This window comes from Sinohyriopsis cumingii, chromosome 4, assembly GCF_028554795.1.
Source record: "Sinohyriopsis cumingii isolate HCF-2022 chromosome 4, ASM2855479v2, whole genome shotgun sequence".
NCBI lineage: Eukaryota > Metazoa > Mollusca > Bivalvia > Unionida > Unionidae > Sinohyriopsis > Sinohyriopsis cumingii.
Genome location: NC_142964.1, coordinates 91,186,858 through 91,212,143, shown reverse-complemented (window position 1 = coordinate 91,212,143; position 25,286 = coordinate 91,186,858). Strand labels below are relative to the sequence as shown.

Below are 25,286 nucleotides of genomic sequence, written 5' to 3'. Positions count from 1 at the left end.
AAATGGGTTAATAAACCAAGTAAATTACAGATATTTTATATTAAATTTTGTACAAACAGAAAGATGGAAAGTTTGACAAAAGACTTAGGCTCAGCAGACAATTTTGGTACTAATTTGATGATATGCAAAGTGTGTTTTTTTTACTTTTAACATAGCATTAACAATTTTAGTCATATCGTTAGGATTACTGTAGTTTGGCAGTTTATAGTGATGGCTAACAATGGGATATCTTGCCACACACATGTAGCATCATGTCCTACCCAGTCACAAGGATAACCAATCCTAACACTAACCTCTTAATGCTGATTGCCATGCGTGGCAGTTGCTAGAACCATTCTTACAAGTCTTTGTATGACTGCTAGGTTCAAACCCGCAACCTCCCCCATGTAGGCAAAGAAAACTAGTTATTTGTTATAATGATAGTCTTTGTTTACTGTTATGCCTTCCAAGATGGAACAGTGCTTCTACCACGTTTCAAAACAATAATGTATTAAGTTCTGAAGAATCAATGAGCAATTACAGGTTTTCAATGACAAAATATCTACTACAGAAGCAGTGTTTCCCATTGCCCTCATTTGTGCTTCAGGAACCCCTAAATTTAAATGTCACCCCAGTTTTGATAGCAAAGTTGGTGTTTTGCTTTGTCTGACCCCCAAGGGTATTTTTTCTCTCAGTGTTTCACTCCTAGAGAATACACTAATAGTAAGAATTGTATCTTGAAATCTCTTTGGAACTATGATATTCATTTAAATTCTCAGATTATAGATAGATGGAACAAATTGTTCTTTAAGTGTCTTGCACAATTTTATTCTTAACAATGACATCATGTATTTGTAGATATTTATGTATATTTGTACATAAGACATCCATAATCTTTTATGTTTAATATACTTTAATGTTTTAATTTAGATGTTATGACCATGCAGTCTGATATAAGCTTCATAATTTCTTATGATCATTAAAAAATATAAGCTTCAAGTCAATTTTATCACTGAAAAGTGAAGGGGTGCACAACCTTTTTCAGCCAAGGGCCAGATTGCATTTTCTTAGACCACTTTCTTTATTTTAATTACTGTTCACTGGCCAGATTTGTGTTGTTTTAATTTGCCCTGAGGGCCGGGCAGAACACATTTGTGGACTGGGGGTTGTGCAACCCTGATTTATAACATATGCTACACCAAACATGCCATAAATGTTTTTCTTTTCCTTTCCATTTGTCAGGTTCTAGGCATTATTAGTGGTCAGATGTAATATCAAACATACAGATGATCTTGACTGGGCTTTGGGAAAATATGAAAAATCTATACATGTGCATTGCATATCTAACAATTATTGAAATAAAAAGAAACAATTATCTCATCCAGAAACAGAACCATTTACTCAGAGACAAAAGTGAATGATATCATTTAAAGAAGACATACAGGGATTTACTCTATAAACAAAGTGTGTAACCCGGTTGCACCAACTTGAATAGATGACAGCTTTGATTGGAATGTAATCACTTAACACAGAGGTAAATAACAACAAACAACACAAGTCTTGAACACTATCAATCGAATCCCACAATCGATTCTCTCTTGCTGGTTTAATAGATAATGGCCTTATTCACCCCCTGACAATACGGATTAACTCTAAAGACAAACAATATACACGACCACAGCACTACAATGGCAATTCATGACATGTACATTAACCTGGTTTACAGACTGTAGCGTTTATCACCGATAGCCACAATCTTTTTTTATTTATTAGCTACAATCTTTTTTTATTTATTTACTAGAACAATCATTAATAATCAAGTGGTTGTTGTAACAATCGATTACATATATGTCAGTGGTGTCTATGTTCTTGCGATATGGTCGTTCGTAAGGATTCTGGGTCCTACTCTACGATAAGGCCTGGAAGCAGGCTAAGTGCGTGAATAATTAGTCTGCTCACTGTGTTGCTCTCCCCATAAGAATAGCGGAGAACAGCACAAGAAGCAGGGAACCAGGTTAAAGAATAATCTACATGTACTTTAGTCTGGTTTACAACAGAAACAATCAACACTATAAGCATACCTACAAAATTTCAGATATTGGAAACCAGCCTATTTTTTTAAAGAATGGTATGAGTGGTTGTTGTTGCATGGATTAAATTAAGGTTGGTGGAGTTTATACTTGTTTTTGAGATGTGGTCATTCATAGCAGTGTCAAAACGCATATTTTGCCAAGACTTCGTGGTTGCTGGTCGCATTCAGCAGGTGGTCACTCTTGACAGCATTTTAATAATAAAATCAATCTGTGCATTACGACTGTGGTCGGAAATGACGGGTGGTCGCTCGTAACAGTTTTTACTGTAAATAGATAGAATTATGACCTGCTGCATCTTTGAAGACTTTGCCCGTATTTGCATCTGTAGATGATCAAGTTTGTGCAAAAACCATTTTTCTTCTTTCAATTAAGGTGTCCATGACCACTGAATCTTAAATCAACAGACTTTTTCCTAACCCCAAGTGCATGCCATCCACAAAGTGTGATAACTGCAGATGTCAGAAAACTCGAGCTTATGTGCAGAAAACTGGTAACAGATAAATTGATATATAATATAACATGTTCTGCCTTATAAATGGTACATGAAAAACTATTTTTTCAGAAAACAACTGGTCTGCTTGAATATGTTCTGGTCTAATAAAAAAAATTTGTACTGAACCTGGTCACCATCTCCTTCTTCCAAAAGTTTGTTGACAGCCATCTCTACATCATTTTTGCAGTCATGTAACGCAACCAGAATCTGATCGTCTGAGCAGCCTGTCAATTCTTTTACCTGTTAAAAAATAACAAGATTTAAAGAACCTGGAATTGTCAGAAAGATATAAGAAGGTTTAAGTTCATTCTTTAACCCTTCAGTGAATTAAGTTTTTTTAAAAGTATAACCAATACAGTAATGCCCATCTAATCTAAACATCTTTGGGGTTAAATACAAGCGGCTTAAGAGGATCTGATATTGCCAGGGAGGCACAAATTTGTTTGAAAAGCAAATGAACTAATAAGGCATGCCTCTCGCTGAAAGACACATAATCAGCACAATTTCGAGCTTGTGTGAAATCATTATCGCCTGTGGGTTATTAATTTTTGTGGTTCTCATAGGTAAGCTAAGCCAAGAATTTAAAGTAGCCATGGAATATGATCCAAGCTGATTTACAAAGCACTCATGCCTGCATCCAATGGTAATGAATCACTCGTAATACAAACAGCAAAGTTGCGAGAAAGAGATATTATGAATGAAAAATGGCAACATTAATTTGAAAGCTCAGTCCTAAGGTAATGACTTTAGTAACAAATGCAGAGTCAGTGATGGTTGAATTCCTTCCTTACTTCCGAAAGCACAAATTAAATCCATTTATAATGTGAAGTGGCAAATTTCTGTCGATCTAACAAGAACACATTTGTTGAGACCAGAGAACCATTAATTAGATATTAGGGCATAACCGATTAGCATTTTTCTACTGATTTCCGATTCCGGATTTTGGGCATGAAATTTTTCCGATTCCGGATACGATTCAATTAATCGGAAATGCTAAATTAAAAGGTTTTTCAAATTAACTTTTTAAACCGTGTTACACACATTTTGCATATCACACCGATGTCACAAGGGGAAGGATATGGCAGGACTATAGCAAAATGCAACGAAGTTCAAAGCCACAAAGAATCCATGAAATTTTTTATTTTTTTGCCAGTTCCGACCCATTCTTTGTTCAACAATTAGTTGATCTTGCCGCTAGGCTTTTATTTTCCCGCCTTAATCATTTATGTCGGCAAACGGCCAGTTCCATCCTGTACTTTATTCAACAATTAGTTGATCTTGCCGCCATGCTTTAATGTCGCGGTCAAATAAAAATAAAACAGGCTTTTGTTTGGTCCTATAAAGTTGGCCTCTTGCGGAATCATTTTCTTTTAATACCTCATTAGCATGTGTCAATGTATTCAATATTATGCCTTCATTATTGAGGATGTTGACATAAACGGGTAGGACTGTATTAGATATTTTAATAAATTTAAATCTTTCGGTCTAACTCAAGTATTATCGTTTCACCCCGTTGTGTTGACCATATTGGACTTTTCTGACTTCTTATTTAACTTTATTAACGCACTATCGAATGACACGCAGTGTTAGACATGGTGCTATAGAAATTCAACTTTATTATTTTTATTATCCGAATCGGTCGTTCCTGCCTTGTCCGACTCCGATTAATCGGAAGTTCATACTATCCGGTGGAATCCGATTTCCGGATCAAAAGTCGGTTATGCCCTATTAGATATATGGAGACAAGTGCATATCATATCGCCATACTACCGTGTATGGTAATGTCCTTTAGAGAGAGAATTTTGTTCCTAATTAAACATTTGTTTATACAGCAGCCAGGCGGGCTATTAGGGACAAGGAAAACTTCATTTTTCATGGTAAAGCTGTCACAGTTGAGAAATCGCAGAAACTCTGTTACTCAAACTACCAGGTCAAGCTGACCCTGACTTTGGCACCTCTGGAAAAAGGCGGCAGAGATATTTGATTCTGATTGGTTACGTTTAATAAGGGGCATGTTTCCCACACAAAATTTTCTAGCTTTTAAAATCGCCACATCGGAAATTCTAATCAGTCTAAGCTTTTCTACGTGAGAAACCAGAGTAGGCTCCGGGGATTTGCAAGAAATTCTCGTAAAAAAAAAAAAACTGTTGTCCAAAGGGGACTATTGTCAAAAGGAACCGACAAAATAATTTACCGATTAGAGGGAGGAACGTTGAAAGCAAAGGGAGAAAATAGCTCCTGAGACGTAGGAGACATGTTATACTGAGACGTATTATTTTGGGACGTATGATGTGATGTTATTCTGAAACGTATACTGAGAAGTATAGAGACAAGTGCAGTGAGACGTATAATCCTGTTACACAATCCTGGGACGTATTAATTTCTGGAACGCATTCTGAGAGTATCCTGAGACGGATGGTGGAAAATATCACCCTGAGATCCAAGGGTCTGAACAGCTACAGTGGAAACAGAACAGACTGGGGACGAGCAGGTTATGAAATTGTACAAGACGTTGACTTTGATTGTTCACTTTATCCTATGATGAACTAAATCTATCAGTAAACAGATCGGCTATTTTATTTAAATCTATTTGCGTTTTCTTTGAATTTCGGTGAAAGTTAAATTTCTAAAAGCAGAGTACATTCCTGATGTAATGAATTTTCACAGTGTTTTTATGTAATTGATTAAATTGTTTGTTTATATGTACAGGGGGTCATGTTGGTTTGTTCTATATACCTGCTCAGATCTCTATCTATTTCACCTATAAGTTTCACCACTTATATTTATATTTACTTAAACCGGGCAATAACATAGAGGGCGGTCAACCCCTAGATAACGAAAACCAAATTTGGCGGGACACCCACCAGGGACAATTCTCCCTCCATTACATATAATAATACTTACCAAAATTTTTTGTAATCCAAAAAATATTGGAACATGTGAAATGCTACAGTATTTAAGTGTAGAAAAAAACTAAGTGTTTGTCACAGCTTGTGCATTTTCTTTTAGGTTCACACATACCCGAGTAGCAATATTTCTTACCTATCCATTAAAAATAACTTTACAAAATCTGATATAATATCTTGATCTTTTACACTTCACCTCACATCAGTGCCTTTGGATGCCTCTATACATTTAGACTTCTCAGTGCACTATGAATACATGTGCATCATCTGCACAGAACCATGTCTTGATGCCTTCAGTAACACTGACCATTTTTTAGTGGGTTTCTGTAATGCTAGCTTCAGGAAAAAAAACTCCTTTTAGAACCTATAGGCATTGAGGAAATAGCTATGACATCACTTCATTCAACACTTTCTCAAGTTTGCATGATTAGACTTATAATCATAGCGGCTTCAGAAGTAAAATATAGGCTCGGTCACTGAAGTAAAATGGATTTTGAGAATTTATCTAATTCAGATGAAGACAACATTCTGGTAAATTTATTTAGAGAATGAGAAAGGTCAGCTATTGGCTGGTCACACAGCTTCACTGATAGTAATGAATTAACTAAAGATTTTAAAGCATATAAAAATTCTTTTGTGAAAAATAATTATACAAGGATAAAGATCAGATCTACCCTTAAACCTAGTACAGATAACAAATATGTACAAAAAAGGTAAAATGGTTACAGTCTAGGCTAACTTAACATTTACTACACTGCCAGGGATGATTCCAACAATTTTGGGGCTCTTAAAACCAAGACTTTGGGATTTTTCAAAATGAAACCAGTATTTTGGGAAATTTTTAACACATACGCTTATGGTCTCTAACCACTTAACCCTCATGACTCAATAACTTCCACATTAATTTTCCTTCTTTGAATTTCCTGTATTAACTTCCTTGCAAAAAAATAACTTATTTTCCTAGGTAGTGAATATTACAACTTGCTTGACAACTACAACTAAAGTCTTTCTACCAGTGTATATGTCAATGGAACTGACAAATTGAATCAATCAAGTCTCATGACAATTCTGGACCTCACATGACCTTTGCAGCACAGTAATGCAGGACATTAGTCAGCAAGTGCAGAAAATCCTTAAAGAACAGAGTTTCTGACGCTACACCTGGAAAGACCGATTCATAACTAAATAAGACTGAAATGAAAAGAAGAAAAAAAACTCTTGAACATGTTAAAATGCCTACAGTATCATTATATAGTCATATGATATAAAATTAAAGTTCTGAGCTGTTACACATATGAATGGAACATGGGGAAAAGTTCTGGAAAGCAAGATTTACTAATTTCTGACTGGGTCATGGGTCATACTACCAGGTGAAATGGGTAACTAAGTTGCCTAAAAAATGTTTAACTTTGCCTTCATCTGTTAGAAAAGCGAAAACAACTTTGCCCTTTGAGGTACATTGACTGACCAAACTTTTTGACAAGCCCCCTCACCTAATCCAGGTTAATTCTAGTACCATGTTGTAGTGAAATATATTCATCAAGCCATTAGTAGCTAGGTCTAGTTTTGATATCCATTACACTGAAAAACAAACTCTTGCACATTCACAGGCATGTGTTTAGATAGCCGAGTGACCATTAACCAGAGTAAGCTATATAGCATCTATCACTACTAGGGCTGTCAACGGGTACTCGGGTACCCGACCGTATTGAAAAACCCGGGTATTGAAACGTAAACGCGGGTACCCGTAAAAAAAATCGCCACACTCACCAACCACTTCAAACAGGTGTGACAGCTATGGCTTTAATGCCGCAGATGACAACGCTTCATCAGTAGACGAATTGTCAACATATCTGTCGGAGACGCCACTTAATGTTAATGGTGACATTCTTCAGTATTGGAGAGACAATACACCACGTGGTAAAGCTGCTTTACACGCATGCGTGGGTAATTCAAATCTGCGGTCAAAAGCCGATGAATAAACGTGGTCTGTTCTAACAAGGACTTATACTTTAAAAAAAGGTCAGTGTTCTAAAGGATTTAACGCGGCTGATCACAGTGATCATTAAAAGTTGGATTATACCTACCATCTGTGTAAAAAGGTCATTCTAAATAAATTTATTAATTAATAGCGTGCGGTCAGATCATTCGCAGCTACATCGGTGCGGACGCATCAGACCGAGTAGTGCATTACACGGTTAGCCTCTATCGCCATACAAAATATTAAAGAAATGGGGATAACAATTAGTTGGTCTACGGTTGTACATGTCATTCATGTGCTAACGGGTACCCGTTGAATTTCGCAACGGGTACCCGGGTTGGTTTTTCGTGATTTTTGACAGCCCTAATCACTACCCAATTTCCGCATATCCTTTGATGGTAAACACATACGAACTTGCATTTCGGTAACAATTGCATGTAAATAGCAATTTGTGTTTTATGAACTGAATTGGTGATCTGGATATTTTAACTGCCTCTTGTACACTATTTCGTCATAAAATTACTTTGAAAAAAATGCATTTTAATTCTGAAGATTACCTGAAAATAAATGAGATATCAGGTTGGTAAACATTATTAAGGCTTTTAGTGTTATTTTTGAAAGTAAAATTTTTGAAAACTTCTTCAAAATATGCACAGAATCATAAAAACCTTCATGGTAGGAATATCTTTTTGACTTGCTTTGGGGGGGGGGGCGCTTTAAAAAAAAAAGGTAATTATCAGGAAGTGCTTTTTGGAGCAGGTTCATCTCATTTTTCTCTATTATGCATAGTATGCAAAAGGAAAACAAACAGAAAAATGAAAAACAAAGTAAAACATTTAACTTCTAACTTCATGCTTAAGTTAACTTTGTGATATATAGGTATACAAAAAAAACTGATGTACAGTACTTACCTACAACAAATGCATACAAGTTAATCCTGGTTTTGAGATTTTGCATAGAATTACTTATAATTTCTCTTGGTGAATTGTAAAAGGCAGGGATTATCTTTGATACAAGGTAGTTCTAATGGACAGGAGCTGAATGATCAAAGTGCTGTTAAGTCTCATTATTAATAACAAACGGCTTAATTACATCTTTGTAAATAGCTCAGAGCAAGACCATTGTCCATGTTAAACAATCTGACTTTTGCAAGGGATGGAAGACAATGGCATATTAGTCTCCATGAACAAGAACTGGCTTCAGGATTATCAATATTTTACTGTATTTAAGACTTACTGTTCTTATCTTTTCTTGCAAAGCTGATTCATCTGTGGAAACTGGTGCCAATACCTGTGCTAGTCTAATCTGCTCGGGGGTAGCCTGGAAAAATAGACACGAGTTACATCCTTTTATGGCCAAAAATGGGAAATGCTTCTTTGTAATCACATTTCCCCCATCTTCTGGACCATAACTCACGGTACTGACCTCAAATACATATCTTGTGTAGCCTTTGGTTATAAATTTATGCATGTGTACGTTGATTGAAATAATACTTAAAGAAGGACCAGATTCCAAGACACAGTTGCAATTTGGCATAAGCTATTTATGTTTATTTTACTGTAAAAGTACCATTTGCTATTATAGGTCAGTGAAAAAACATCTCTCTCAAAAGATACAGCTTAGATTTAATTAAAAAAAAGCCATGGGCATACCATCACAGAATATCCACTTTCTGAAAATACACCTTTCCCTCAACAACTCACACACAACAGGATCCAAAAACACACAATAAGCATGTGGCACGAGTTACTGTTGGACCTCAACAAAATTAAGAACTGGATACCATTCCCATCAAGAACAAAATTTAAGGGGTGGGGGTAGAAATACTGTTCAAAGGATAAGTACTCATTTTAAAATCACATCGGGGAAAAATTGGCAATATAAAGCTTTTTAATAAAGTTTTTTGCTTATTTTTTTTATAAACAACTACCTTTATTTTCAAGATACCTAACCTCTGAAAGATCATTAACAACATTTTCCAAGAGGTTTCAACAGCCATCAAATGTGCATGAAAACATCGTGTATTACATCAATGCCTGTTATTGTTGTTGATTCACTAAAAAACTATCTTTTCAAAATTTGGAATATTCATTTCGTGAATCAACTGCCAAAGACAAAACCAGATTTTGCACAAAAAGATTATTGTTCTATTAGTAAAATATTGATGCCATATTATCAAAAGTAATGGCAACATTTAGGAGAAGGTGGCGTAATGTTATTGCATAACATTACCAAGAAGTACAGACCAACAATTAATACAGACAGTAAATCTGCCAATGACATCGCTAAAATACTGAAGGACGAGTCAACAGAGTAATCAGCACAACATAAATACTTGGTGACTTTGCTACCATCATTATCGTAACTATCATCATCAGAATGATGTTGCTGTAGCAACAAATCAATTAACCCTTTACCTCATGCAAGCGCCTTTGGACATCTTTACTCCGTTCGCATGGAAACGCCTTTTGACGTCTGTTGTAAACATCAGCAATTTTAAGCAGGTTTTCGTAGCGCCACCTTCGGGAAAAACCCCCTATTAAATACTACATTCATTTCTGCGAATGACAATTACGTCAGATCACATGGTCACTGTTTATGCTCTGGTTGATATCTGCTATTTAAAGTAACTGGTTTGTAATCTCCACTCTCCAAAATGGCGGTCGCAGATTTCATTCAGTACTTACAAAGTTTTCACAATTAGAATCATAACTAAGAAAGATTCAATAACTTAGGTAAAGGCTCTGATATTGATTTAGGTAGCAATTAGTTTTTATAAATTATCAAATTCAGATGACTTAGTGATGTAGACGCAGACAAAAAACTTCGAGTATGATAAATGGACTTTATTCTTAAATTTTTCCACACATAATAGATGTGTACCAAAAATGTAAAATGGTTCAAACTGCTGTTAAACCTAACATACACTACATTGCTTAACAGTTAACAGGCAGGTATATGCGCAAGGAGTCGAATAGGTAACAGGTGTTCTATTTATAGCACACCACACTTTGTAATGCTCTATGAGGCAAAGGGTTAAGTAACTGATCTACCATTTACCTCTCCAAAAGCTTTATGGTTTTGGAGGAAAAATTGTGACCCTCAAATAGCTTGAAAAAAAGTAATCTTGATCCGCTTTATACAAAATATAAATCCACCATATTTTGTTGAAATTTCTTTTTCTTGAGATCAAGCTTTAGCACTCTTCTGAATCTCATTACAATCTTTGTAATTGTGCCGTTTAACCCCAAAATACTTATCCAAATTTGCAAGTGGCATTTTGTCCAAGTCTCAACATGTCTTGATTCTGAAGTCATGTGCACTGCTTATTCTGCTACCTTGGGAAATGAACACAATAATGACAGCTTAAGTTGTTTATTTGATATACAGTGGAACCCCGCTATAACACGACAATTGGGGTCCAAAAAATTGGATCACATTAATATCGGAGTAGTGTTAATGCGGGGTTTTACAGTAGTTTACTTTTTTCTGAGAACACTTCATTGGTACATATACGTGTATTCGTGTCTAATGTGTATGATGAATAGGGTATCAACACCGTTTAATATCGTGCTGTCGTGGCATGCAGTTCATCTATAATGCATGTAATTCCATTGAAAAATTGCACACATATTTACAATATTTAATTAAAAAAATTCCCAGATCAATGTGTCTGAATTCAACGTCTAATTACAATATGAACAGAGTATCAACACTGTTTACTTGCAGTCTGATACTGTACCGTTGGGGCTTGCAATTAATCCATAATATATGTAATTCCATTGCAAATATTGCATACATATTTAAACTATTCAATTATTTTGTCACACATCATTATGTGTCTGAATTCAATGGGAAAAATTAACAGCAAAATTAGGTTAAGAAAGACGAAGCACGTGTATGGTTCATTACATTCCAGTTAATGAATGGTGTCTGTAAAAATTTCATACTGCTACAATTTTCTCATTTGTGTTTCCGTGTACATTTATCCACTGCAAATTTCCAATAATTAACGCTTGTACGCATATTCGTTTGAACGACTACAGCAAGAATAATTAACAATCAACACATGCTTTCAGCGCGCATATAACTTTTACTTCAAATTTTGTGAATATCAAAGAAAAAAATGTGTGAAAACTACTATACTAATCATTGTGCAAAGTGCAGAGAATGACTTGCGTTTGTGAACTTGCTTTTCCATAACGGTAAAATATTTTTATAAAGAAAAAGGAAATTAATAACGAGTTCATAAACAAACACCATACACATGTAAAACCAGAGAACTAAGTGCAGTAGGCCTGCGATGGTTACAAGTCACATTCATACCCTTTCAATTTCCAGCTAATAAAGACGACATTATTTACTGGTCAAATGATTGCGTCCAATAAGACCACCAAGCCCAGCAAACATCTTGGTGGCTTTCTTTCTTTTTTTTAATTAATGTTTATTAAACTGTGAGAATCTTTTATCAACCAGCGCATCGTCTGATGTATGGTTGTGTATGCAGTTAAAGAAACACGTTGGCTATTGTTTGAGCAACGATTGTATACAGAATTAATTTAAGACAATCACAAAGACGACTTACTGGCTTTACTCATGGATCATTAATAAATAACATTTCAGATAAGAATCTGGTGAAATTGTTAAATTTCAGAAGCCAAGCCATGATCGTATTAGATTTGAATTTGTACACGAACTCTTCCCCAAAATGATAATAAACATTTTATACACTATTTCTCGTACTTTAAAAAAAATTATTTTCCGGTATGAGAAAAATACACATACATGTATTTAAAATTTCAGGAACCATGACACAATCATATTAAATTCAAATTCATATGTGATCTCTTCCCCATAACGATAATACATTTGTATACAATATTTCATGTACTTTGAAGTAAAAAAAATCGTACATGTGTGAATGAAGAAATTTTGGGAGCCAGGCCATGACCGTGTTATAGCGGGAATGAACTGTATTCTTATAAGTGATCACATGTACATCTCTGGGTCTTTCTGCATCTGAATTCAATCACTGTAAATACCAGTACATTTTCCCACCCACCCCCAGGGAGAAAGTTTATGTTTATGAACGCTACCAACTGCAGCTTAAAACACATACTAACTTTTAACATCTTGGGACATACTAAAAAGTAAATGTGCTTCATCATTCGTTAAGTGACTGCTGTTTTTCCACTGAATTCAGACCCATATGACCTGTGACAAAATTAGTGAATATTTTAAATCTCTGTGTGTGCATATTTTCAATGGAATTACTTGTACTGTGGACTCGTTGTATGTGATGAGATTCTTTTGTGAGTACATGTTGTTGATACTTTATTCATGTTATACATTAGACATGTATATATAAACAGTATACACCTATACGTACCAAACCGTGGTTCTCTAAATTAAGTAAAATATTATATATGCCTTCTGTTTTCACTACAGGTGCATTTCCTATTATATATGCATTGAATGAAGATGGTAACTGTGCTAATGAAGCATGTATTTTACTACCCACATTATTAACTACCCCCCCCCCCCGCAAACTTTTGGGGTACATGCATCATTTTCTTCAGCTAAATGACCTGGTTGCTTATAACATGGTTCTGCCTGTAACACAATTGGGTTTTATGGCTCCCAACTACTGTGTAAAAAGGGTCACACTGTACATTCCTTTATGGAGATAACCAATATGATAATTAAATAGTAACGACAGAAATATGTCATTCTTTTCACTTATCAGTTTAAGAATAAAATGATAGTCAAATTTCAAATAAGTGACTGCATGTTTGTGTGTGTAAATTTGGGGGTGGGGATGGTAGAGCCCCCCGCCCCCCCCCCCAGCCCTGGAATAATCATCAGGAAATTTCTTTAATACCTATTCTCAAAATGTCTGCTACAGATGACAACACTGTAAAACTGTTCCAATAACATCACATCTGTGTGCATTGATACAATCATTTCCAAGCACTTTGGTATCTTCATCAGAGATGTACTTAATATTAAAAACTGAACACCCTATGATCATTTTTATTTTTTTTATCAACATAATCCTTATGCACAAGGCAGACACACCATTGTGTATATTGTAAAGCATACATATAGCTTCTTTAGTGAGAATGACCAGACTGTCCATACTGTACCTCAGTTGGAGACCCAGTTGTAAATGTGATGCCAAAGCTATCATTTCCGAAACTGTCTGTAGTAAAATTTCTCATCCTTTAAGAAATATCTTAGTGCCAATTCAGGATTTTCAAACCCACTACAAAAAGCCAAACTAGCTTCTCAATAATGAACTGTATTTTTTAAACAAAGCTACATATTCACCAAGTACTCATTTCACTTGGCTGCCTTGCTATCTTTGATCACTTGTGAAAATGAGTATGCTAATTGTTGGTAATTTAATTATGCTACTTGCATAAAAATATCAATATGTTATTTGGTTTATTGACTGGAAAAAATTTAACAAAACAAATCTTATTAAAAATTGAGAATTTCATGATGCTGATTAAAATATCTGGATACTACTAGCGAAGACAGGGCTTCTTAAATTTCTTTAAATAATGTTGTGCATAAACTGGGGGTGGGGGTATGCATGACTGTAAGCTATTCAGACTTGGAGAAGTTGAAAGAATTCGAACTACTTGTTTTGCCAACAGTAGTATCTAATTGTACTATTCATGATCATACAGTGTGAACCTGCCATAACACGATGACTGGGGTCCATTATAAAACCTGACCACGTTATCTACCAATCCCATGTTATAGCCAACCAAGTTAGTGTGACCCCGCTATAACACGGTAGTTGGGAGCCATAGAACCCAACCGCGTTATAAGCAACCAGGTCATTTAGCTAAAAAAAATTATGCATGTACCCACACACAAAAATGTGGGGAGGGGGTGTAGGTAATAAATGCGGGCGGTAAAAGACATGCTTCATCGGCACAGTTACCATTTTAAATCAATGCATATCAAAATGAGAAATACACCTGTAGTGAAAACAGAGAAGACATGTATCACAGTTTACAATATTTATATTGGTGTTAGATCCGCACACTTGGGCTCCTTGCCTGATGTTTTTAGCCATGTTTCTGTCAGGAAAAAGACGTCAATATTCTGACTGTTGATAAAACTAACTATTTCTGTGTGCTTTTCCGGTGGTCCAACTGATTGGGCATTGAATAATGCAATACGCAGAGGTAATGAAACAGGGAAATCACGGTGACGTAGTTTCTTCTGCACAGGTGAGAATTTCAGGTACAACTGAGGCGTTTACAATACATACATTCAATAAATGAAAAAATAGTATTCTCCACCATTTCTTGGATTTCCTTACTACATGATTGTATTGGCTAAATTGGTCACTTAAATCTACTCTGCCCATGTTTTTCACATAACCCACAATACATGTGGGTTTCAATACAGGCGCATTTGTTGCAAAATTTGTTTAACTGATCACTGCTACCTTGGCTTCATGAAAACTTGAGATCATATTTACATCTCGTTTGTCATGCTATTTCACCTGTAGCAAATTGTCCTTTCTGCAAAAAAATACACTCGATCTGGTTAGTTTTTTTTTAAAACCTTCAATGCCTCTGCAACACCTACTATATTTGTTCGCAAGGTTCCACATGAAGAGGTATTTAGCAACTCAAGTTTGTTAAAAAGTTCAGGTGATGAATAATAGTTATCCATATATACTGTGTCCTTTATTCAAAAGACTACACTTGCAAAGCAAACCAATCACAACTTTTGTTGTTTTATTCAGCTCATCAATGTTTAGTTCTAGTCCTTCAAAATAACTGTCAAAGTCTCCACCTGTTTTACCAGCATAAATGTGGTAGCCAATACAATATCCACTGCTTGCCTCGCACACCTGGAACACCTTTATGCCAAACTTGTTGGGTTTGGCAGGGTTATAAACTCTAAATTTCAGACGACCTTTCCAAGGGTAGGTACCTTCATCAAAACTAAGGCTCATATCTGGGAATAAACCTCAGCAAATGCTTCATTTTTTTTCAATCACTGGACAAATCTTGTGTAAAGTGTCACCTTGATTGTTCTCGTATGCCAGGTGTAAATTGCTTAAAATAGCCAAAAATCTATCCCTACTAATTTTTTTTGTTTAAGTATGGGGTTGATATCACATCATCAGTAGCCCAGTAGGAATCGAGATCAGATACAATAACAAACCCATTGCTATAATCAATGCGAAAAAGAGTTTTAGCTGCTCAGGTGTGACAGGCTGTCATTTTTTCATGCGAATGTTCTCCTTCAAGTCTGCCCATGAACTATCTGATCTGCATAAAGATTTGTTTGATCTACTATCAGATGCAATAACTCGACATTAAAAAAAAGTCTCAAATAGTCAATAGGTTCAGTATTTGCCATCTCAGCATTTAATTTTGAAGTAGCAGTGAAGCGGGGGGGGGGGGTTGACAGGCATGCCATCTTTTCTTGTCCAGCCATCATGTACATCCGACTCCAGTTTCACGTCGATTCCTGGCTCAAAATCACTCGTGGGTTATTTCCATTAACACTTCGCCAGCTCCAATAATTTCATCCTCCCCAAATCCTTCAAAATCATTGTCATCACTATCAGAAGTCAGTATTTGTTGCAAGAAATCACCATTGTATTCAGCATCAGCCATTTTAATTTTTTCCAGGTACCATGTGCTCAAAAGCGAGTATTTGTAAAACTTCTTTGCTAAATACTTAGTAAAGTACAATGGAATACCTGTTCCGGGCCTCTATAAACCAATCAAATATAGTTTTACAAGCAGTCATGGCAAGTTGAAGTAATAGGATGCATACATTGTTGCCTACCTGGAAAACGACCTAAGTCGTGACAACCACTTTGAGACCTTGACCAATAGCGTGACTAGCACTTTAAGGGTTAATTACCTCAAGTAAGATTCAAAAACTGCAGTTCCTAACCCTATTGAGCTCAAAGGCTTCTTGCTGTATCACTCACTTGACATAATCATTGTTTCTTTTTTTCTCAATTTCTTCAATTTTAAGTGGCAACAACAATCCTCTTTCCCACCACAAGACATACTCAAATGCAATATGATGTCCAATAATCTAAAGTGTCACCTTTCCTGGTTTTTTCCCATTCTCAAACTTCCTTTCTATACATTTGTGCTGCAAAATGTTTTAAAAGGCTTAATGTACCTTCTGTTAGCAGAGATTTTATTAACAGGACAACATTTTTAGAAAATGTTATATGGGTGCACTCTACAGATATTATGAACTTCTGAGGGTGACAGGTTCAAGGTGAAGCTGTTTGCATTTGCAACATGCACAGTGGATAGATTTATGGCATATCTGTAAATTACTTTCATGTACTGTGGCTGAAATTACTTTGTATGTTGTACTTGGAGAAACTGTATATGATCCACACAGTTAACCAAAATGAATGCTTCCATGTGCTCAAAAAATCATCATGAAGTCTAAAGTACACTATCTTTAGCAGTTATCAAATCTCCCAAACTTGACAATACTGACTTCTGAAAGTGCAATGAATGAATTACAAAATATATAATTGTCATAAAAGTTACTGGCCCTTTTTATTTTGTTACAATTTACCTCTTTAGGCTAGGTAAAAATTTAAAGTAAGGGCAAGATGTATACTCTATAACCCAAATTACACCCATCAATCATATACCAATATAAAGGGAATTCAATGTTCTTTTAACGATGCATAAGATACACAATATCTTTCTTATATAGCCAGTATGTGAGGAAAACCTGGGAAATTCTTTTGCTCTGAAATCTAACATTATACAACATACAAAACTGTGGAGCACCACCTACTTAAGTGCAATCAAGGCATTCTGCATGAAAAAATATGGACTTTTTAAAGCATCTGAGTTACTATTTTCAAGGTCAGGCTAATTCCCTAACCTGCAACACTAAACCAAATATGAAACCCTGGTCCAGATCAAACAAAGACAAGCCAATTTCCACATTTGACAAAAACGAATAGTTACATAATATTTGCTCTTATTCTGTAAGGCTTAGGATGTTAAACTTGAGAATGAGCTTTCTGCTCAAAACATTAATGAGAGTACTGAGCCTGAAAGTTCAACTCCTGCTCAAAAAGAAAGCAGACTGAATTGTCTGCAAAGGATGTCCCTGGGAAAAGTAATTTCCTTCAGAATGCTTCTTCATGTCATGGACTACAGTGTCACAGTGGTTAGCATACTGGACTTGTAAACAGAAGGGTGCTGTATTTAATCCTGTCCATACCAGGACATAGCTGTGAAAAAACATGACATTTTCAATGTAAATTAATATTTGGTTACCAGAAATAGTTATCAATTTTGCAAATAAATTTTATTTTGCTCTCATTTTAAGTAAACTTGTTTAATTTACCTGAACTTTGCTTGGTGGTCCCTCTGACTTTACATTCTGTGTCTGCTGTTGAGTCAGCACTTTCTTGTCTTTACTTGGCCGACTATTTGCGCGAGACGCGCTCAATGTGGCACTCATCATTTACAGTATATACAGTAACTATATACAAAGGATCTGAAAAGATGTAAAAACAAAGCACATAAAGGGACAATCTACTATGTTTTAAAGCAACAAGTGTACCATCAAAGAATGTTTACATTTAACATATCATTAAACCTTCAAGCCAATTAGTACTTCTACACTGAAGAAACCTGAACATCCCAGACTTATTAATGCTCATGCCTTTTTATAGTAGCCATTCTAGTTGTTAACAACTACAGAAATATTTTGCCATAAATTATATTAAATGCCAGTTCTATCCTGTTACTCTTGGTTTTTATCTACTCAAATTCTGGACACTCTGAATTAATTACCTAAGAAATTTTTATATCAACAATACTGGCTGATAATTTTATTCATGATGAAAAGAACCGGCAGTCAAAATATATGGACAGTGATTGATAACACTGCCACTCTACGATCTGGAGGATGTATCAAGATACTGGTGCTAAAGACCCAAGTCAGAATGGAACTCAGCCGAGATCTGTGTAACTGCAGTCCAACTGTATATCAAGACTTATTACTTCTTACACCTCCTTCCTTCTGTTTTCTTTCCAAACCATGAACGATGTACAAATTATACATTACATTGCTGTTCAGGCTTTCTGAAAAGCCTTGAAATAAATTATGTATACCAAAATTACCTATGTATCAATCAATCAATCCATGCTATTCTTGAATATGCTATCATATAATCTGCACTGTTACACAACCCAACCTGAAGCAAAAAATTCACAAGCTACAGGTATGTGACCCACCAATGTTAACTTTGGATCCAGCTATTTTTCCACAATAAAAAGTCTTCCAGACTGGATCTCAGTTACAATATGAAGATGATAAAGAATGAAGCAGATAAGGATGTAAGATGATACGAGAAAGAAATGAAATAGCAAGTTTAACATGCAAATGCGTGAAACATTCATATGATGTGTGTAAATTCTGTCAAATATTGATACCCCGACGTCTTATGTCTGCAAAGAGATCAAATTTTATTAAGACAGATGGGCGAAGGGGTCTGAAAAAATGTTTTAAAGCCCTGCACACATACATTCCTATGTGATTTGTTTCCAAACTGGCCGACAGACATTTGCTGGTGAATGTGATCAAAACCTGTCTACTTAACAAGCTTGCAAATTTAAATCAGATTATTTATCAAAAGGTCAAAATAGTTACTTACAAAAAGGAATAAATTAAATACCAATTTATTTTGACTATTTCTAGTACATTTGTCTGCAAAACTGTCAATGACAATGACCAATCCTTAGAAAATGCCTTGTCCCGTGTCGACAAGATAAACAAATTATGAATGGTAATAGGAAATCAAGGTAGACCTTGGGTAAAGTAATAAACTGGTCTGATGTAAGTGTCACATCACCGATGATACATCTCGAACTAAACATATGATTAAAAAAATCAGCTGTTATTTATCGGGGTGGGGGTTGTGTACAAAGACTGGGACAGCACCAAAACTAAAATGGCAGCAACCATAACGTTTGGTACTATGGTCATACACATGTAATCAATAGTATCGTACTTTAATTGATGCGTTACAGCCGTAAAAGGCTGATATAACCTTTTACGTTTTTACAATCTTCGTAAATCAGAAACAAAAACAGTCGAGAAACACAACCATGTGACGCCATGCTGGATTTTTTCCACAGAAATTAAGAGTAATAACGATATACATTTCAAAATGTTCATATAAATTCAGTAAAAATATACAATCATAAAATCTTTATATCAAACATTTCGTCATTAATGCCTTAATTAATCATATCTGAATACATTAGACAGAATTTTATCAAGGGTGTCCGTACCTGGATATTTGCGCTTACAATAGCTGATAGGTCACGTGACTCGCATAGAATTCGCGCCGCCATATATAAAATTTCCGGTCATGACGTCACTCGGAAATATCCAGCGGTGAAACGTGATAGTTTTGGTTTATAATTCATATCTATTGCAAGCTTTTGTTTGAAAAGTTCAGCATCTTTATCTGTTGAATGGTTTATGCACTCAAATACCCCAAATGATTAAAACAAATTGTAACTATTTATTTGTCTTATCACTTCCTGTTAACGCGGCGGACTATGGCGAATATTCATAAGTAATAGGGGGAATAACTGTCTCAATCATGCACGTGCTTGTATAAAAAGATTTTTCTCTTGAATAGATACTGTAGTGTTCAAAGAAAGAAGTGTCAACGTTATCCACTGAAGTTTCACCCTGATAATGCACATAACAAAATCGGCGATGACTAGATACCATACTGGTCAGAAGAGAGGGAATAATAATAATAATATAGTTGGGACAGGAGAATATCTTAACTTGTGAGAGAAGCGAGATTTTCTTCCGTTCCCTTTTGATACGTAAATGAAATTCCCAGCGGTCGATTTAGTAGTAAGATCAATGTGACATGAGCGAGTTCGTCCTTAGGCTGTAAATCAGGGTCGCCCGCGTAATTATTGGGGGGGGGGGGGGGGGAGGGGGCAAACCTGTAGTTGTCAGCTAATAAGTTTTACATATATCGGCCAAAACACGTTTAGAGAGATGTGATGTCCGAGTGGGGGTGGGATGCAAATGAACCCTTCCCCTGTGTGCGGGCGCCCAGGCTATAAACCTAGCAGCTGTATGCTTGCCATGGTGACAGGGGTGTAGTTAGTTATAACAGTCTTCTTTCAGAAAGCAACTGATATTTTTTACGCTTCCTATTTCAAATTAAGATGCAATATTTTGCTTGATATTAGTACCAGTTTGGCTGTAATTGTTTCCTCTCCGTTATGATATTTGTCGTCGTCGTTGTTGGGTGGAGTATATGTTTTCTTTGTTTATTTTGATTTGAGGTTGGGTTTTTTCGTGTGGGGGTGGGGATGAGGGTTGTAGTTCATAGCTACAGATCGTTATACAGCTGTACTACGCTTTTAATTTTTTTACCTTACCCAAGAACACGGCAGCTTGTAGAAGGGAATGTGTCATATGCGCGCACTTGTAAGTATCAACTTTCATATTCATGGCATAAATTTAACTAAAACCCGTCTCATAAAAATACAAGTTTATTTACGGTCTATACTCATTATAAGCAGAGTCCAAATGCAAACAGCACAGCCCCAGATCTGCCGTTGCATAATGCGCGGCAGATCTGGGTATGTGGGGATTGTTAATAGTAATCACTAGAACAAACAACATAGATCCTGACAGGGATGTCATGGGGGGGTGGGGCATTTGCCCCGCCCCCACTGAATTTGCATGTGCTGTAAAATTGCTGTAGCCTATATACGAAAATTAACAAGTCTGTCAAGTTTTGTCCCCCCCCCCCAAAAAAAAAAAAAGGAATTGAAATGACGTCTCTGGACTCTGATCTGCACGCGAGTAGTATAAGGGGTGAGATTAGCGACAATGGGAATTAGCATTAAAAACACCCCCTGGGTAAGATTAGCGACAATGGAAATTTAACATTAACCACCCTGGGTAAGATTAGCGACAATGGAAATTTAACATGGGCAAAAAACCCTGGGTAAGATTAGCGACAATGGAATTTAACATTGGAGAAAGGAAAAAAAAAAGGAAATATTGAGATTAGCGACAAAGGCATTCGAACAATGGAAAAAAAAATATCGATTCTAGGGACAAAGGCAATTGAACATGGGGAATAGAGTTTGGGTCTGTCTAGGGACAAGGGGAATTGAACATGGGAATAGAGTTTGGGTTTGTCTAGGGACAAAGGGGAATTGAACATGTTAGAAAAAAAAAACTACTTTAGGGACAAGGGGAATTGAACATGGGATTATTTTTTTTTTAAATTTTTTTTAAATTTAAATTTAATTTAAATTTAAAAAAGGGGTAGGCAATTGAAAAGTCATTCTCTTTTCGAGAAATATGGGTGGCCCTGAAAAGGGCCTTTGGTTTTTCTTCTTCTTCTTCTGCTTCTAATTTCTTCTTTTTCTCCACCAACTTCTTATTTTCTCTCCTACACTCTTTTTCTTCTTTTTTTTCTCCTCCTCTTCTTTCTTCTTCTCTTCCTCCTCTTCTTTCTTCCTCTTCTCATTTTCTTCTTCTTTTTCAATTTTTTCATTCCATTTTCGTATTCTTATCCTTTCCTCTTCATCCTCCTTCTCCTCCTTTATCTCTTTCATGACACCACTTATTATGTCCTTTACTTTTCTTAAGTTATTAATTTCCATCTTTAGTCGATGGGGACTATAGGAATAGTGGTCTTCATTGAGTCTCACTAACATCTGCTCCATTATTCCTAAATTGTCTAAAACGTCTTGTAATTTTTGCATTTTGTCAAGCTGGTTCGAAGCCATCTTCTTTGTAGAATGGTTTGAACGACGAATACTATGGCTTCTTATACGAAAAGCGCGGACGTGAAGGAAAACATCCCCTAAGACATAAAATTGATCTTACCTAGATCATGACCAAACAACGCGCGAACGTGAAGGAAAACATCCCCTACTTTTCTCATTTCATATAATATACTATCCACATAAGTGAAGCAACAATAAACAAACCCCAAATCTACTATTTACACACGCAAATCATTAAAACAAAATTCATAATCTACTATCCACACAATCGTACGTGAGCGGTTACAAAACCCAAACTATACTCTCCACATACGCTAAGAAACAATAAACAAAATCCATAATCTACTATCCACACAATCGTACGTGAGCGGTTACAAAACCCAAACTGTACTCCCCACATACGCTAAGAAACAATAAACAAAATCCATAATCTACTATCCACACAATCGTACGTGAGCGGTTACAAAACCCAAACTATACTCCCCACATACGCTAAGAAACAATAAACAAAATCCATAATCTACTATCCACACAATCGTACGTGAGCGGTTACAAAACCCAAACTATATTCTTCACATACGCTAAGAAACAATAAAGAAACCCATAATCTACCATTCACACAAACTTACGTGAGCAGTTACAAACACAAACACACAAACATATACACTCGCACTATGAAAAAAGAGTTAGTGTTTATATTCACACTACTCTACCTACCTACACACACACACACACACACACACACACACACACACATTGGCAAATTGATGGTTATTTCTTTTCTAGAGTATTGGGTAGCCCTGAAAAGGGCTGGGTTTTTTTGGAACTTCATGGACACCTGGTTAATGGTGGCACCTTCCAGGCCTGGCGCCACATACACATCTTGTTCCCCAGTTGCTTTTTACTTTTTTGGGGGAGAGAGCAGAGGCAGGATATGTGGCTTCAGAATCCCAATTTTCGGTTTCTGGGATTCTGAAATTTCTTCTTCTTTTCTCCTTTTCCTCCTCCTCTTCTTTGTATCTTCTCTCCTCCTCTTCTTTGTATCTTCTCTCCTCTTCTTTGTATCTTCTTTCCTCCTCTTCTTTGTATCTTCTCTCCTCCTCTTCTTTATTTCTTCTTTCCTCCTCCTCTCTCATCCTTCCTTCTTCCACAATGGCCTCCGCGGCCAGTTCGTTCAACAGGCGCCTGACATATTCCAGATGCACATGAAGTTCCAACAGTTTCGCCAGTCTCGTGTTCATTCTGGTGTTGATCAATCAACAAGGGTAGCTGGACTGCCGAACGAGTTTCAATTTATACTAAAACTGCGGACGTGAAGGAAAACATCCCCCTAAAAAACATAAAATTGATCTTACCTAGATCATGACCAAAAAACAACGCGCGGACCTAAAAGAAGCACTCACTCACTTTTTTATACTACCCATTCCTATTCTAAAAAATTTTTTCATTAATCACTCCAATATACTATTCACATACGCAAAGCAATCCAATCAAACCCCCCCCCCCCCCCGAAATCTACTCTCCCCACACCTCAAACAGCCTAAAAACATGATCTTAATCTACTATCGACACCAACGTACGTGAGATGTTACAAACACAAACACACAAACACATACCCTCACACTATAAAAAAGAGTTAGTGTTTATATTCACACTACTCTACCTACACACATTGGCAAATTGATTGTTATTTCTTTTCTAGAGTATTGGGGTAGCCCTGAAAAGGGCTGTTTTTTTTTTTTTGTTTTTTTTTTGTTTGCTATGGCAATCTTTTAGTTTCTAAGAATGCGATGTCCTCTGACGATAGACTTTCTGGCGATAGGTCTGCTTCTTCGGAAAGAGAAGAAGAACTCTTTGGTGTCGATACGACAATCGACAAAGCCTCTCTCAGGTTCAGGTTCCTGCTGCTGTTGCTGCTGTTGTTGTTGTTGTTGTTGCTGCTGTCTCTGAAGTCTGTACTTCTCTGTCCATTCTTCTTTCTGCCTGTTCACTTCTTCTCTGAAGAGTTCTTCTATCAAGTCTTCAGTCACTTTTAGCATTCTCACATTCTCTATCTCTTCTGGCTTCGGTATCAGACTGTGTCTGACCCTATGCAAATTCACGTAGGCTTCGTTTAGCTTAGCTAGTTTGGAGCACATCTTCGTAGGAGGATGAGTCGACAATGGATGGTTAGACTGGAAACAACCCGGTTCTTAAAGTCAAAGCGCGGACGTGAAGGAAAACATCCCTCCACGGTTTTCGAGCCGCAATGTTCAATGAGTGTCATGAGAGGGATAGTAAGAAGTCAAAGAGCATGAATCAAACATTCTTATAGCCAAACAAATCACAAAGGCATTTTTTTCAAAACACATCATTTTTTATTCAAAAATCACTTAACACTAACCAACAACTCTAACATTTTTTAACAATAATCCAACAATATAACATCAAACATTTTTTTCAATTTACACTCTACTGTAAACAGGGTTGGCAACGTTGTGAATGAAATTGTGATTTCCACTGTTGCAAGTCATTGAGTCATGGATGGACACTACGTTTCCTAGCTTAAGACAACAAAATAAGCATACTAGTCACAAAATCAACGATTTACTTTCTCATCGTTTCTAGAAAAATCACGATCAAAATAAGTCACTAAATGTTCTTTTGCTGATAATAAGTGATCAATTTCGATCTCGACTTTCTCTTTGAATTTGTCAAAGAGGGTTTTGATGTAATGGATGTCTCGAGTCGTTAATGGAGGACAGAAATGTTTACGCAAGTCTTTATACCACCAACGTAACACGTCTTTTTTAAACAGACTCCAAGCTTCGTCCAGATATTCGTTGAATTTTTCTTCTTGACTGATGTTTTGACATCCATAGTAATCATGCTTCATCCATGTCGTAATTGTGTCTGCCAGGTATGTAGCACAGTAGCAGACCAATTGCTGTTCTTGTTCTGGACATCTCGACTTGATCACGATGTCCTTTTCGTCTTTGTGTTGGGATTCTCCTTCCACGGTCTCCTCAC

At 36.2% G+C, this 25,286-nt stretch overlaps 1 protein-coding gene across 2 annotated transcripts in view; it reads right to left on the bottom strand.

The window, feature by feature from the left end:
- The window catches only part of LOC149801664 (uncharacterized), a 136,776-nt gene extending 116,866 nt beyond the window's left edge, over window positions 1-19,910 (bottom strand). For both annotated transcript variants that reach the window (XM_089955940.1, XM_089955941.1), the window contains exons 1-4: window positions 19,788-19,910; window positions 17,833-17,985; window positions 8,689-8,772; window positions 2,692-2,805 (exon numbers count right to left, since the gene is read on the bottom strand). In XM_089955940.1, coding sequence (XP_089812066.1) covers window positions 2,692-2,805; window positions 8,689-8,772; window positions 17,833-17,952 — 318 coding nt within the window. In that variant the 5' untranslated portion in view covers window positions 17,953-17,985; window positions 19,788-19,910. The remainder of the gene's footprint in view (window positions 1-2,691; window positions 2,806-8,688; window positions 8,773-17,832; window positions 17,986-19,787) is intronic.
- Window positions 19,911-25,286: the final 5,376 nt, after the last annotated feature.